The sequence below is a fragment of the Thermobia domestica genome, chromosome 9 (genome assembly GCF_964235325.1).
Source record: "Thermobia domestica chromosome 9, izTheDome1.hap1.1, whole genome shotgun sequence".
In the NCBI taxonomy this organism is placed as follows: domain Eukaryota; kingdom Metazoa; phylum Arthropoda; class Insecta; order Zygentoma; family Lepismatidae; genus Thermobia; species Thermobia domestica.
The window spans coordinates 246,091,401-246,108,564 of NC_137462.1; the positions used below are offsets into that span (position 1 = coordinate 246,091,401).

At 35.3% G+C, this 17,164-nt stretch overlaps 1 protein-coding gene across 2 annotated transcripts in view; it reads left to right on the forward strand.

The window, feature by feature from the left end:
- Noc1 (Nucleolar complex protein 1) overlaps positions 1-8,110 on the forward strand; it is an 87,405-nt gene extending 79,295 nt beyond the window's left edge. The window contains exons 14-15 of one of the 2 annotated variants that reach the window (XM_081725963.1): positions 5,459-5,600; positions 6,390-7,202. In XM_081725963.1, coding sequence (XP_081582089.1) covers positions 5,459-5,600; positions 6,390-6,505 — 258 coding nt within the window. In that variant the 3' untranslated portion in view covers positions 6,506-7,202. Of the gene's footprint in view, positions 1-5,458; positions 5,601-6,389; positions 7,203-7,912 lie in introns of those variants that run through there. The other variant, XM_081725962.1, reaches the window with a different exon arrangement.
- Positions 8,111-17,164: the final 9,054 nt, after the last annotated feature.

Below are 17,164 nucleotides of genomic sequence, written 5' to 3' on the forward strand. Positions count from 1 at the left end.
GCCACGCTAAATAACAGTATATGAGTCTAATTTCGTAATAATGTTCGCAAAATTTGCGAATCGCAAACGAACGCAGAAACGATGCAATAATTATTATTATTGTATACCGATAATCGAAAAAAAGCCATATTTTAAATTTCGTTAACACAATTCACTGCAGAATGATGCCGTATAAAACATTTTAAGACATTCAGTAATTGTGTATGTAAGAGAAAACTTGAACCAATGATTTTTGTGATATTAATGCAAAATTCACAAATTTTTACGTTTGCTGCAGTATCGTAGAAGGAGTTTACTAAATGTATACTAAACTAAGCTAACCAAAGCCAACCTACGTATCCTAACTCATATTTTATGTTCAAGGACAAAAAGAAAAAAAAACACCTAGTAAAATTTTAGTGAATCCCATCAGCACTATATTACAAACATATCACGCATTGTTGTGCGTGAGCCAGTGTATAGTACATTACGTCAGTCTTACTACTTGCTAGTACTTGCATTTTGGTCAATTTATTTACCTTTGAATTTATAGTAAATATGGTGCTTTTTTACTTTTGGCGCAACAAATTTTGAAAGATTTACAGGTAAAAGTCCGTATTTTGCATGAAAAGACATAAAGAACAATTTTCTGCAAGCGACAGAGTTAAATACAAAGTAATACACCTGTATTTTATGTTTACAAGTGTAGATTACTATAGTTCGCGTCCCTCGAATTGTCGTGTGGCATCAGCCAACAAGATCGCAGTGCGCTGTTACTATACCTTCAGGGAGGAACCTATTCATTCATAATTGTCCACAAAAACGAACAAAATTAATTATGAATGATTTGATTCCTCCCTGAAGGTTTAGTAACAGTGCACTGTGAGTTTATTGGTTGATGCCACACGCCAATTCGGGTGGCGCGGAGTATAGTGTAAAATTCTTACGAGTACTTTACAAGGGATAAAATAAGTGAGTGCATATAAATGATGATTGTATTAGAAACTATTTTCCACCGGTGCTGTATTTGTGCACAGTGCACATAAGTTGTATTTTTGTTTACAAGTGGAACGCTACAAGTATGAAACCGTGACAAGTATTATTGAAACTCATATCATTACCAAAATCCACTCATTTCACTATCCTTATTTTTGCATATAGCAATCTTCGCTGACGCACCTGCTCCCTTCGGACTCCCCCCCTCTCTAGAGGTGCTCTTCAGTTTCGCCCTGCCGTGACTCGGTTAGATAGCATTCGTGCTTTTTAATGGCCTATTAGCACAGGTTGTTTCTTGTTTTTTGCATTGCAGTTTTTATGCGTACATCCGGACGCCGTATTTACACGCAAATCCTAGAAGAATTTTAATTTTTCAACAATTGATTATGATGGTCCCCTTGAAATTTAACTATTCCATTTGACATGTTTCCATGTCGGCCAGCGCAAATCATTTAGTAAACAATAAGAAGGAATTTGTAAAGAATTGTAATTTTTGAACAATTATTTCGAGTTGCACGGCAAAAGTAAAGCTGCACGAGAAATCTTCCTAAAAATGTACTTAAAACATTATGTCGAGCTTCACATGAAAGGCAGTAGCGCGTTTCAAACTTATTCGATGATTTGTAACTAAACATTCAATAAATGAGATGACAAATACAAAAGATAACGTGCAGTTGGAAAAGTTGGCGGCAAAGTAGAAATTTAAAAAATACACGAATTTTATGGTCATATAATTAGGTATTTCCAGAAAAAAAAAAAAAAACTATTTCATTGGTGCATATAGGCTACAACTCATACAGCTAATCTTTGTTGCGATTTATAATATGGTAGAAAATAATAATAAATAAACAAAATACTCAGTTAGGGCCAATGACTTTAAAATTTTAAGTTCCTAAGTGAGAGTTCATCCGTACAAAGTATACCACACAAAGAAATTTGTTTCGTGACCTGATGGATAATGCCAAAGACTTGGGGAACTATTCCGATATGGGTTACGTCAACGCAAAGCAATATTTAACATTTTGTTAGTGATCATCGGCATAGCAGTTATAATGACTTCTTGCATTTCTTGTATGAACAATTTCTTGAACAATGCTTCCGAATGATCCTCTTAGACGTGCAAACGAAGAAAGTGAATAATTATCTTGATTACACCACTTGGCTACACCCAACAGCTACAATACAGCCAAAGAAATTGTGCTCGCAAATCATCCTTTGTATTGCTTCAATTGGAACACTCTTACTTATTTCATTCATTCGTGTTTAAAAAAGAAATAATAACAAGTCGGTAATATTTACAGATAATATTGAATTGTTTCGATATTACTCCCCTAAAGTTGCACGAGAATAAGTATATTCACTGCACGAAATAGCTATTAGGTAGGTCTCGTAAACGTATTTCTACCATCCTGTTGAAATTTGAATTGGTATTATTAACTCAAGAACAATTTATATTTACATTACGTTTAATTAGTCCCTTCAAGGACTCAAATGGGTTTCATTTCATTGTGTGTCCATTGATTAATGTTTTATTTCATTTTAATCATTTCTTCACGATTTCTCCAACGCTGAGGGAAAAAAGGGAATTTTGAAACAGCGTTACCATCTTGTACAGCACAAAATTCTCAGCTTTTACAGAGTACCGAATATCTTGGTAAGTACTTGACTTATCGATCTCAAATAAACGTGACAATGCTCCTTATGATATACTGATTTCCTCTATGCATTTAAACCTATACTGTACTAGGGACCTTTTCCAAGTTATTGCACTATTTCCAAACTCAATTTTTCTCTCTTCTGTTGTGGCAACACTGTTTAACTGATCCTTCTAAACTTGAAGTCATTTTAAAGAGTTCTTCCCAGTATTTCATTTAATGTGCACAAATAGTTACTACTTCATTCCTTGTGTGTGTTAAAGGCGTTTAAATTTGACATAGGTTTTACAATATTTCTCAAAAAGTATGCAACACTGATCTGCGAGTGTCATCTCTTTCGTCTTTGTTTTCATTGCTGATTCGAATTATGATATTAAATTTAGGTCATTCCATTTAAAAAATCATAACTTTATATTGGGTTGGCAACACTGTTCACCTAGTGATGTTACCCAATACATGGATAGATGTCCCCCTTCCTGTAGTTGCTTTGTACAAAGTTTAGCTTCTCTCACTCTCTTAGTTCCTCTGTTATAAAGGTGGGACATTATAAATGGTGCACCCGGTATATATATATATAAACATATGCTTTTCAAAAATAAACTCCCACCCATTATATTTCGAATGTATTTCCACGACTATCATCGTGATGAAAATAAAAGTAGTATTTGAAACTCAATACTTTTAGCTAGTCCTTTTCATACACATTAATGTAATATTTACGTGTGAATCTGGAATCTGTTATGTTTTTGCCTTGACAATAAAATAGAATTGTCTCCGAAATATATTGAGTAGTAGTTGTTTTTCATGATTCTGGTTAGTTTCTAGATCATTCTGTTTTTATTCAAAACAGGGTGAAGCCTCTGTTTTTCTCACGGAAACAATAGGCTTATGGAAAATATTTGAACCCCGTTTTCCCCCTTAAAATACACATTTCAATGAAAGTATGATGGTGAAAATCCGTAATGACATCTTTTCTCATTCCCACTACTCACCCCTTCTCATTGTATGCCGATATGGGTTGACCTTGAACTTAAATGGCATTTGAAGTGCCACTATATATCTCAGAGACCCCGAAACAATGAATTGGATACTAATATCAGTCATTTTCGACTGTTTTTACATTTCACCTTCTTTTCATCCCACCTCTTACTTCTTGTCAATGAGGTATGAATTCGGACTTCAACGGCATCGGGAATGTCACATTTTATCTCAATGACACTGAAAGAATTGATTGAATATTAATATCGGTTATTTTCGTTTAATTTTACATATCACTCTTTTCCAGCCCCATTCCTCTTCCTCACCCTTCACGCTGATAGTATCATATGTAAAAGCTTAAGTTAGGCGGTGGTCCACTTATATACCAAAAGAACATCAAATTCGGTGCAGCGGTCTTTGGTTTAGACGCCGAACATTGTTATATTCATTTTGATGCATATAGAAATTTTTCCTTACCTCCCCCCCCCCCTTAAAACAGACATTTTCTTCAAAAACGCTGGGATATATTGAATCTTATTTTCAGTGAGAAGTTTATACCGAGTTTCATCTTTTAACTTGACGAACTTGTGAGAGATATATTTTTGGCATCAATTTTTAAACTCCTTAACCCTCTCTTTAGCATATACTCTTCCTGAAAACTAATGAAGAAAGTTAGGCCAGGGTCCTCTTATTTACCAAAAATCATCAAGTCGTCAAATATATTTAAGATATATATATATATATATATATATATACACATTTGCCTTCCTGCACGTGGCTACTGATAATATATAATATACAATTTATAAACAACCTTACAAAATTCTTCACAGCTTCGATTTTTAACACCTATCCTAGTTTATGATGCACAAGGAATAAAAATAAAAGACTACACCGAAAATCAAACCGGATACCCGGCTTGCTATGCCGATGTATTAACTACCACGCTACTCAATTTGCTTCCTGAACAACCCAAGTGCTCTGAGGGACTGAGCACTGACTTTAGGAGTGGTAGAGTGTATTGTTGTTCTGGAAGCGAAATGGTTAACGCATCGGCTCGGTCAGCCGAAGACCCAGGTTCGATTTCAGGTCCATTTTTCATATTTTGTGTTGCATTGAATTTACACTTATAGAGGCATTGATGTGGTATTAAATTATTTCTTCCTTTTGTCATATGTAATATAATAGTTTATGTTCTTAGGTTGGATACTTATTTAGGGTAAATATGAATATTAAACAAATAAACAGACGCACACTTATTCACAATCTTTCTCTGCCTCTCTCTCTCTCTCTCTCTCTCTCTATATATATATATATATATATATATATATATAGTAATTTACAATTTGATACGACTGTTATTTTCTTAACACGAATGATGCTGTTCAATTGTTTTTTTAATGTTTTCGACGAAGATTTTGATGTATCCATCAGTAACTTTTACCCAGGTATTATCCAAATACAAATATTTATATATAAAGCATTTTTTGTGGTTTCTAAATAGAACGTTTTAAAAACGTACATGCGTTTCTTTCGGAATAATTTGAACAGAAAGTGGTTGGACATCATTGATGCTCACTCAATAATTATCACACTAATGTTTAGAAACTGTGAAGGCATGCCTTTTACTTAATAAAAGAAAGAAAGAAAAAAAGAACATATTTTAAGATCACTGAATAAAATAATTAGTTTTTTTTTCGAAAACAACAAATACTTGCACCAAATTGTACATTGTATACACGTATAACTTTAAGCTATAAATACTTATCACTATATGATACTTAGATCATTGTTTAGAAATTAAAGTAGTGCTGAAAAATGTCAAGATGTGGTTTTGTTTCGTTCTACAGAGAAAGAAGTTTGAAGATGATGCATTTAATCTTTCGGATGTATTTGCATCTTCTGAAGAATTTTCTGAGTTACTTCAAGAAAATGAAAATTCTCGGTTTACTATGGCTGGCTCCGAGCAGCTTCGCAATCAAGATGAATCAGGTACGTAACCGACTAACATGACTGCACGACTGCATGATTTCACACCATAGTTGTAAAATTTTAATGTGCGTTATTTTACTAACATTTTCGTATTGTCTTGATTATTAGTGTTGCTTAGTTGATCTCAAGGTTTTCACCGTATCCAGGGCTTTCAAGCGTCGTACATTTGTGGCATGCGGTATACCAATTTTGTCAATGTTGCACAAAAGTTTTGACACGGGTTCGCTTCTGTGTTGTTTCCGAATTCGTCTAAAATTACAGAGTTGGTATTACGGGGCTCATTGCGTGCCTGTGTGGATTCACACTATTGACGTGGAGCTCATTATCCATGTACCTATTATTCGGTGCAGAATGGCCCAGTGTAACTTTAAATTAGGAAGATCACTTAGATCACTTTTGTATGTTTTTGTTTTCATGTTGTTCGGTTCAGCAGCGACACCTGTTACAGCTCTTTCGTTTATGAGATATTATTTCACCTCACATGATTCCGAACATTTAAATTGCAGCATCTCAGTATGATTTGTAGACTTCTATATGCTTGTCATTGTTATGAAACTTCGTGTTTTTTGAAAACCCTTAGGTTGTCTCATTCCATTGTGAGAAAGCTCATAAATTTCTGTTTGCAACACTCTTAAACTTACAAATAGAGTTCATGAATGAGTGTCACTGCATCATTGTGCCTATGAACACAGTATTTGTGTACCACTCCTTTTTTATATATATATATATATATATATATATATATATATATATATATATATATATATATATATATATATATATATATAGGAGTACGTTTTAAGAAAGTTCGTAACATGATCAGCTTCGTCTTCACGGGCAACAGCAGATTGCCACCTTTGTCTTACAAACACAAGCAGTGCAAGTATCGGAATTGTTCGCAGTGAAGACCAAATGTACTAAAAGTTTCATAAAACCAGATTGTCAAATACATCTACAAGCATCAACAGTGAATATTAATATAGATTACTTGCATCTTCAAGAGAAACATTGTAGAGCAATCAGAATATGGAAACATTTCAAGATACAGTTCCTGTTCACTGATCTGTCCTTGCTATCGCGCCTTTACAGTAGACTAGACTTTAAATTGTTAATCAGCCACCATATTCACCAGATACAATGTCACCCAAATTTCCATCTATTTCTGAGCGTAACTACTATATTGTAGTAGCTAACTGAGGGGTTGAAATGTCTTGCTGAACAAGTATACAAATAGCTTGCCAAGTATGCAATTTCCAACAATTGATGATTATAATCTGAACAACTAGTTTCCGACTGCCGAAAATATAAGCATCGTTTATTGAAAATTAAACACTTGGTTGGCTGTTTGAAAGTTCATTGCGTATATTATAAATACAAGAAAGAAAAAAGTCACTACTGCAAAAAATGTGTTCCCACATCAAATGTGATTGCATCAAAATGTGATGCACCGGGACTTAAAATAAGTCCGTTATGATCAATTAAGTCGTTTTAAATGATTTTTGTATTAATAATTCATAAATGTTTTTTTCTGGCCATCCTTTAAAGGTTGCACAGTCACATCAACAAACAAATAAACAAACAAAAAAACTAAGTGAAACATATTGTATAAAAACCTCTTTCTTCAGAAAGATGACAGTTTATGCGAATAGAATGCTGCGCTGAATTTCAAGTTCCACTTATATATATATATATATATATATATATATATGGGGAGGGAGGGGTTAGAAAGTTCCTTATCGCTTCTAAGCCAGAAAATGAAATATTTAAGATTTACGTCCCACGGTTATGCCGGCTAGGCTAAAGTAGACAATGATGATGAAAAATAAAGGAAATAGTGGAATGAAGAAAGTGGGAGAACCCCGAGAACACGCACGCATCCCTTTTGAACCAGAGTTCATCTTACGTGTGCAGGGTAGCGATTTCTTTTAGTTGCATCTCAGATAGATTAATAGAGAGTGTGAGAATTTCCTAGACATACTACAGTAATTTTTCTTTATCATTTTTCTACGAGTAATATTTCAACGTTATCCATTTCTATTTTTGTTGCCTCTGTTAGCATGAAAGACTTTGCCTCATAGAACACCTCTACTATATTCTCATTTTGGAACTATCACTCAGCTGTGTTTCTTTATGCAGAATTACACTGTGCAATCAGAAATAAAGCTTTTTTTTTTTTTTTTTTTTTTTTAAACCAAACTGACAGAACCTTAAAATGTTTTTACGAAGACAAGACACACACTATATTATTTCATACTTCATGTAACATGCTTTACAACATGTAAATTACAATGTTTCTTTCCTATTTCCAATAGCGCCAAAGCAACTTGAGTGGGAGCATAAAAGGAACGAGTGGATAAAAAGGACAAATGCTTTTATGAAGAAAGGTCACAAAAGGAAAAAGTTCAGTGCGAAAAGGAAATCAAACCACAAGAAGAAATAGATTTTAAGTATTCTGGACATCTCTGTACATAACTAATATTATCTAATAAAACTATTTAGGAAAGAAAGAACTTCATTTAATTTTTACAAGAGACATGTATTTCATATTTATGATGTTTTCATAGTGCAATTATGTATGTATAAAAAAAGTCAATTCTCCGAAACCAGATGCATTAAGTCCAATTAAGAGTTTTGTCCCCCAAAAAAGCTGTCCTTATACAGTGAAAATTCGGTAACCATTTGGCTCATTTACTTGCATACCACTTCTATAGTAACGTTTGAAAGTGAATTTTCTGATAATACAGTATACATATACCGAGTTCTACCACAAATACTGTCCCAAAGTTTTAAGTACATTGACACAAAATGGTTGAGAGATATTTTAATATCCTAATAACATGAGTTACGTGGATGCATTATGAACCAAAATCATAAATAATTATTCAAAATGGCCACCATTAGCATGTACACAGCTCCTAAGTTTTTGTGGCCACTTATCAATTGCATTACGCAACACACCAACTGGAAAATCTGTAGCTGCCTTCCGAAAGAGACCGCTTTAAATTTTCAATATTGGGATGTCTCTTCTTGCAAGCCATCTCCTGAAGCTTGGTCCGAACTTGCAGGTCAATCTGAAGTGGAAATGAAGTCCGCAACATTTGCTTCCAGCGACTGCTGGGTTGTCCGTGCCTTGTGTGCTGGGGCTGAGTTCTGTTGAAAGCTCCAGTTCTATCCATAGAAGAGTGTGTTGGTAAGATTCTTGACTAGTCTTTCAAGCACTATCACCTGGTATACTTTGGCTGACATCCCCCTCCCCCCGTTTTCACAGAAATAGAGGGCCGTTGTGTCGTTGTAGTTCACATCCCATCACACCACGACTCAGGCAGGATGTTGACCCTTCTGGATCCTTGGAGCCTTTTCACCAGCTTCTGAATGATGTGGCATATATCCTGTCATTTTGGGCATTGAAAGTCTCCTCAACACTGAAAATCTTTTCATCAGTCAAAAGGATTCGACGGTGCCCATTTGCTGACGCTTAAGTAAGCGCTTTGTTTTCAGGAGCCCCTGGCGCTTTAGTTCATTTGTCAGATGTCCTTTGCGTTGTTTGTAAGCGTGGATTCCCAGGTCAGTGCTTAACGTGCGAGACAGACATTTTCAGCTCACAAGCCATAACTGTTTCCTTACAGGATTTCGTTGGACACACGCTGCCATTGCTTTTCCAAGTTCCGGTGTTCGTACTGTGCGTGGTTTTCTTTGCCATGGGCGATCTTTCACAGTTCTAGTTTCAACAAAGCGCTGGATAGTGCGTTAAACGAATTTGCAGCTTGTAGAGCGTTTTGAAAATCTCATCTGGTGATTTGCGTGCCATGTGCAACGCTATCATGGCCACACGATTTTCGAACTCCCCCTATTTCATCTTGAACACTTACATTGATACTTTTACACTTCTTCAGCTCATCCAGCAATGCCTCACGCTTCACGATAACGCTCTTGCCGTCTCACTTGTACGGACGGAAGTACAGTCACCCTCAAAATTTGGGACAGTATTTATGGTAAGACTAGGTATACAGACTATGTATTTTTTTTCAGGTACGTAAAATGCAGTATGTTTTAGAGTAAATCCAGTTCCCTTGAAGGTAAGAAAAATTGCCTGGACATGTTTTTTCTCATTCATTCATCTGTAAATCATTGTCAGGGAAAGCTTGTATGACGAAATCAATTTATCAATTGTTGTAAACATTTTGTTATATAATTGTTATAAACATAAAGGAAAACAATGTATATTTCCTTTAAACTTAATTGCAATTCTCAACTATCTTTCGAAAGTCTTGTAAGAAAAAGACTGTTGTTAATAGTTTATATGAAGATTTGCAGAGAAAGAAAGATAATCTGTTGTACAGTGGTTCTCAACCGGTGTGTCGCGCAGTTCCATAGGATGTGTTGGGAAATTTTAGAATTTAAAAATCATGAAGCACTTAATGATTACCTAAAATCAATTTTAAGACGTACTATACTATTCAACGCCTTAACGTTAAGTACAATGTTCAGAATAAACTACTTCGTAGAAACAGTCTTACACTACTATAATTTATTAATAAAAAATCAAGTGTATCGCGATGTAAAGTTCAGTAAAGTGTGACGTTAGTCAAAAAAAGGTTGGGAAGCACACTATTAGACTTCATCCACAAATCGATATATCCTTACATTAAACTATGAGACAATAGTATATCGTTTCCGTATATTGGATGATTTTTAGTTTTTCTAAATCATTGTTAGAATACCAATTATTGCCAGATCATCCTACACCATATACAAGAGAGCCCAAGGAAATCTCACCCCCATATATAAAGCAAAACTTCGAAAAATTCCAAACAAGCTGGATTTTTGTGGAGATCTTTATTTTGATATCCGAAGCATATCTGAAAAGTAACCTTGATTTGAACCGTTTTTGGTGTGTGCGTGTACGGGGGAGGGGACATTTTTTTTTGCAATTATCTTGAAAATTGATTTTTTTTCTAAGAAAACTGTAGTATATAAAATTTTATACAGAAATGGTCTTGACTTTTTTTTATTTTCTCGGAGAGTCAATCGTTTCAAACATATAGACTGAATTAATTCTGAACAAAAATAGGGGGAGGTGTTTAACTTAAGACTGCAAAATATCGAAAAATAATCATCGGACAGAAAAAAAAGTTGGAAATAAAAATTAATATTTTGGAGAAAAATAAATCATGTGTGATAAAATTAGCCCGTTGCCCTCTGGAGTGGGATAGATGAAACTATGAAAACTCAAACGGGGATTGTCACTTTTCTTGGCGGATTCGGGTTCTACGAGGAAAATACGTAAATTTTACTCGAAACATTTTGTCGATTCGTAGCAGATGATGCTGTAATCAATCAAAAATAGTTTCACTAATGTTTCTTCAATTGGGAGATTCCTAACACAGGAAAATTAAAAGAAGAAAAAAGAAGGGGGGGGGGGGAGGAAACTTCGAAAAGAATTTTTCTCTCAAAACAAATAATTGAGTTGTATAACGAGGCGTTCGGCTGTCAATGACCGGGCTAGCTGACAAGCACTTTCTTTACTAAACTTGGGTTTAAATGTCATGAGACTGTCACCAACCAGCTTTAAGGTCCCGAAAATTATGGATTCGGCAATAAGCTAGGTCATTTTGGACATTTTATTTTCGCCTCTTCTCATCCTCTATGCAGATGCCGGCTGAACTAGGACTTCAATGGCATCGAGAATACTATTCTTCTCAGCAACCCCGAAAAGTACGGTTTCGATACTAATATATGTTGTTCTGTATTATTTTTACTCTCAGTCTACCGTGCTCGGAGTGTCTTACTCATGGAGTATGTTTTCCAGATTGTAAGTCGTCATATATTTACGTCCACTTGTTTCTTAAAATAAGTTAGGGAAGTGAAACTCGATTCGTTAACATGAAGAGCTCACGAGATTTTCTATTTTTGACATACATCTTCAACTATCTCTTCTCCTTTGAATCCCTTCTTCCTCCCTTAGGGTACGCATCAAAATTTGAAACATTCTTTTCCAAACTTTGGTCTCTTCAATATACAAATGTATCAAGCAAACAGTATGGATTTGTATACCGATAAACAAACAAAAACATACATTCATTTCTCTCTCTCTCTCTCTGTATATATATATGTGATATGCTCTATTTTTGTCCAGACATAATTCAATCTATATCTTTGAAACAACTGGTTCTACGAAGTGTAAGGACCTTTTTTATGTAGACTATCATAAACTACAAGTTCTCATATAATTATTTTCCTCGAAACTTATAATTTTCGAAATAATTGCAAGAAAATGAAGCTCCCCTTACCAAAAAAAAAAAAAAAAAAAAAAAGTCCAAGGTTCAAATTAAGGATACTTTTTAGGATATGCTAAGGACATCACAATGAAGGTCTCCAAAAGGTTTTTTTTTTAGTTAACTCGGCTATTATGAGAGATGTTAGAATTGTTTGAGAACGCATTCAAATATTTTTTACAAGAATACCAATTTATTTTGAAGTATAAAGGGTACTAGGAAAATTTTGCAATACGATGCATCCATGTGTCACAGGAATCTGCTTTTTGGTGCATACTGAGACATGTTTATATTTGTACAGTAACCGCTGCGCAAGTCGATGGGCTGAGTTACTCATTAGCAGTGATAGTCTAAAGTGCTTGCCATGGCATCTTGGTCACGAAACGAGACACGACCAATTTTACGGTACAACTTCGCGCTTGGTTAAACGTAGATCAGTGCACAGAAGAAATGACTTCTGCTAGGTGATGTCTGTCCACATCGTCCAACTATATTCAGGTGGTACAGAGAATTCCAAAGGGAAATTTCATACTGGAGGATGCTGAGAGGGCGGGGAGGCCACGAACGTCAGTTACGGAGGAAAATGCTTGACGCAGACAGGTGAGTGACCTACCAGCAGATTGAGGATACCTTAGGCCTAAATGCACCAGCAATTTTCGTTCGATTCTGTATGTTCATTTGCACGTGAAGAAACTTTGTCATCTCGGGGCATAGTCTGATTGAAAAGCAGATAACACGACGTGAGACAGTGCCGGTAGATGCTGCAAATGTTTGATAAGGGACAATCTCATATGTCAACAACATCGTGACAGGTCCGAGGCTTTTGTGCTATTGTGATGTAGCGACCAAGACTCGGAACAAAGTTTGGGTCTTTGATGATGAGGATACACCTGTAGCTGTCAGAAAATCCCGACCAGTAAAGAAGAAAATGATAGTTGTATTTTTCAACTCGAGTGGAATCATGCTGTGTGTCGTTTTGGGCACACAAAAGATAGTAATCTAAGTGGTACACTGAACAGTGCCTGTCTTAAGTGAACGAATCTAAGAACCTACGACCAAATTCAAGAATGGACACCTGGTTCCTCCATCATAACTATGCTCTTTGCTCACCGCTCGAAAGCCTGCACCGAATATTTGGCCAGTATATGATTGAAACTTCTTGAGGACTCTTCTTACAGTCCAGATTTTGCTCCCTGCGACTTTACACTGTTCTCATATGTGAAAATGAAAGGGATGCAGTTTTTCACTGATAAGGATGCATGGGACAACGAGTTGCCTTACTCCCTCATGAAACTTGGCAGATCTGGTTTAACGATTGGTTTCGGAGGATGGAGAGGTGTATTGAATGTGCTGGAAATTATTTTGAAAAAAATAAATAAAACTGTATTGCAAAACTTTCCTAGTACCCTTTGTACGTTAATCATTTCTGCTAACACTGGAATTAAATAGATTTTTGGAGGAAGACTCTACGTTCGTCTCATGGCCTCAGCACTGGCTGTGGACGCGTGTGTTCAGATTTCAAAATCTGCTGGGAATATGGAGCGTCTGATAAAAATCGGAGCAGTGCTACGCAATTAACATTAATAGTAGTGATTGCCCTTCATAATATCAGTATGGTATCAACTTTTAAAATACAAGTACATGCAGTTCGTCAATTTTGTTTTATTAATACTGTGAATATTTTCAAAGCTGTAATGAACAAGATACAAGTTGAAGTACCTCCGATCCTGAAGAAGAGGATGGGTAACTGGAAAGACAGAAAAAACGTATACCTAAGAGATAGCAGGTAATATTTTAAGAAAGTGTTTGGAGGAGAATACTACACCAAAAAGACTGCAGATAGTTATTTTAAGAAAAAAAAAAGTGTGTAAATCGGTGCAATACAAGAACTTAAAGGAAAGAAACTGCTCATTTGGAACACAATAAGAAGAAGAATCAAAGATATGAAAAGCAGTAAAAATGTGACGAAGGAAGTGAGAGTGAACACTGAAGATATAGTATATATACTTTTGAGAGGAGAAATGGCGAGAAACTTAAAAGATTGTGAACGAAAATTTGAGGAGACAAAGATAAAGGAATGTGGTTAGGATGGAACGAGAAACAAAAATTAAGTGCAAATAGAATAGTAGTAATAGAAAAGGTATAACTAACAGACCAAGAGAAGATGTATCTAGAAAGTGAAAGAGTAGAAGATAGTGTTTTCAGTAGAACTCATTATGGAAATACAAGAACGGAGGGAAAATAATGAGTAAGGCATGGGCAGTAGTGTAATAGAACAAGGTAGAAGGAAACCTTAAGAAGAAAGAGAAAGAAGAATTGAAAGCATTACGGAAAAGAAAAAACATCGTAACCTAACAAGCATACAAAAGAGGAGCAACAGTGGTAATGGAGAATAGATGGTACAAGGAGAAACTTGAGGAAATGTACGATGAAACATGTGAAGTAATAGGGGTTAAGAACATGAAAGAAAATGTAAGAAAGAGAACACTAGGAAATGGAGAGAAGAAAGAATTCAAGAAATTAATGAATCAGACAGGCAGAATACTAAATTGAAAGGATTCCCCAAAATACATAAAAGGAAATTACACTGAGACCATGATGGCGTAATATTTTTGAGCCGTTAGAAGTAGAGAAAGAGGACTGCAAAAGAAATAAGAGAAGGACAAGAAAGTACGTGACGTGAACAGTATGTTACAGCAAATAGGTGACAGGAAGGAAAAAAAAAAAAAAAAAAAAACAGTTTCGTTCAGTGTAGATGTGAAGGCATTATTTGCTAGCATTAAGAGAGAGTACGTCATGAAGGCAGTAGAAGAAGAAATGCAAGATAATACCATAAGTGGAGAAAGGGAAATGATAAAAGCCCTAAGATTGATTTGGAAGAATACTGTGTGTACCATAGGTGAACAAGTGGTGGAGATAAAAGGACTAAACATAGGATCGAGATTGAGTTCGTTACTCATGGAAATCGTAATGAACAAGTGGGAACAAAGTGAAAGGAAGAGGAGGACAGAACCTTAATGTTTTGTTGATATGTAGACAATTGTCTGAGAATATGGAAAGGGGTAATTGGAGAAATTTGTTAAAAAAAATTGAGGATGGAGAAAAAGGAATCCAGTTGGAAGTGAAAGAGGAGAATAAGATAAACTTTACGGATATGACGATAGAGAAAAGCAGTGGAAAATTCCGGTCAAATGATACAGGAAATAATGCTCTGCGGAGATATATTGCCATAAGAGTACTGACACGGGAACTAAGAGGAACTTTACAAGGGGAATGTAGAGGATGATAGAAATAATAAGGTAGTGACGATGGAAGGAGGATAGAGAACATGGAAATACTAACAGGAAATTAATACAGAAGGATTTGAGGGAAAGAAGAAAAGAGAGAAGGAAGAAAAATGTAGATGGTTTGGAATTGAGAGCTTAGGTGATAAAGACAGTCTTAAGAGATTGCTGAGAAACGGAGTCAAAACATATTTAAAAGGAGGGACATTTTAAATTTTAGACTTGGAAAGAGAAAGAGAGAGAGGCAGAAGAATAGGTAGTAGTATATCGAATCAATTGTAAAGAGTATAATATGAAACAGAAGAAGAAAAAGAGTAAGAATGTAAAGACGACGTCAGATTAAGAAAAGAGAACAATGCAGTATATAAGTACATTAAAGAAATGGGACATGAAATAGACTGCAAAAGAATCGAAGAATTGGAGAGGGAAAAGAGAAGTATGATATGGAAGTGGAAAGAATGAAGAAACATGAAAAGTACAATTCATGAGCTGTGGAAGGCAGTACTGGACAAAATAGAAACGAAAGAACTAAAAGAATAAACAACACTACAGAACCGGGCAGGCGTACGAATTGTTGGGAAAAGTATGTGACAAGCACCTAATTAAAAAATGTATATTTTGCACAGATGCAGGCACGTAGCCAGGATTTCATAATCGCGGGGGGGGGGGGGGGGAAGTTACAAAATACTGGTTCTCACCCGAGTTCGATCAATCTAAACTATTTTACTGGCAACATATATTGGTTTGTTAGAACAATAAAATGAGGACATGTTAATAAGTATTAAAAAAAAAAAAAAAATGAAATTTCGAATAATAATAATAATAATAATAATAATAAAAGATTTTACAATATTTACGCTCCTTCCTTTGTTCATTCAAACATAACAATTTTCCTTTCATGACCTCAACTATTATAAAAAGTACATACAAGATAATGTCTTGTAAAATATTTTACAATATCTGAGTTCCTTTCTCTGTTGAATCAAATGTTAACAGAATTTTCTTTTCACATAACTTTTTGTTTTTATTATTCAGTCAACTACTGTCTGTTCTAAATGACAGGTTAAAGGAGCGTAGAAAACTCTCTCTCTGACATAACATGTTTGAAACTGCAGAGAAGCGATGACGAAAAATTATGATAAAAAATGTCCACACTGTTACAGAACGGCACTATGCTTTCGAAAGCTTGAAATTTCCCTGAGTAGCAGAAATTCTGAGAATTCTGTAGCTTTTCTAGAAATTTCAAACTACCTGACTTTTCCAGGATATCCCGCTCATTCGCCACCATGTATTGCAAGTAATACAAATCTCCTCATAAGAAAGAGTAACCAAAAGCTTGCTGTAGCTTTTTATTTTTAACACTGATTCTTTTCCCCGTTTCTTTTTGTTTCATGCTTCCTTAATTTTTTCATTTCTGGTTTCGAAGGGGGGTCCCCCCTCTCCCTTGGCTACGTGCCTACACAGATGGATGTAAAAAGTGAAAGGAAAACTTGAATAGCTCTAGGAAGTGTGAGCGGGCCGTCCTTTCATTTTATGTATGTATATTTTATTATTCTTGGATTGATTTTTCATAACGTGTCTGATGAAGGCGAGGTTACATGGCAAAACCGTTACACAAGTATTATTACATATCGCCTGTTCATTTCAAGAGTGACATAACTCAAAAATCGCCCTTATTAACTTACGGGTAGAAAATAAAAGCTAATTTCGATGTCTATCTCTGGTAAAAATTTCACAGATATGCTTCCAAAACTGGGCACTAGAGAGCACATCTGTCGTTCTTGCGCTGTTTTCACCGCGTTTCGAAACTTTCAAACGCTTCCGCTGAAACGTTAGGAACTTTGAGTTGTTATTCTTGAAATAAACACGTGATGTATTTGATCCTTTGGTGAGTTCTATTTCATTAATACTATGGTTTTTCTGTTGTAGCTTAAAAAAAAAAAAAAAAAAAAAAGTAAAATTCGGAAGAATATACGAGGGAGGGAGTGCTATAGGACTTCATTAT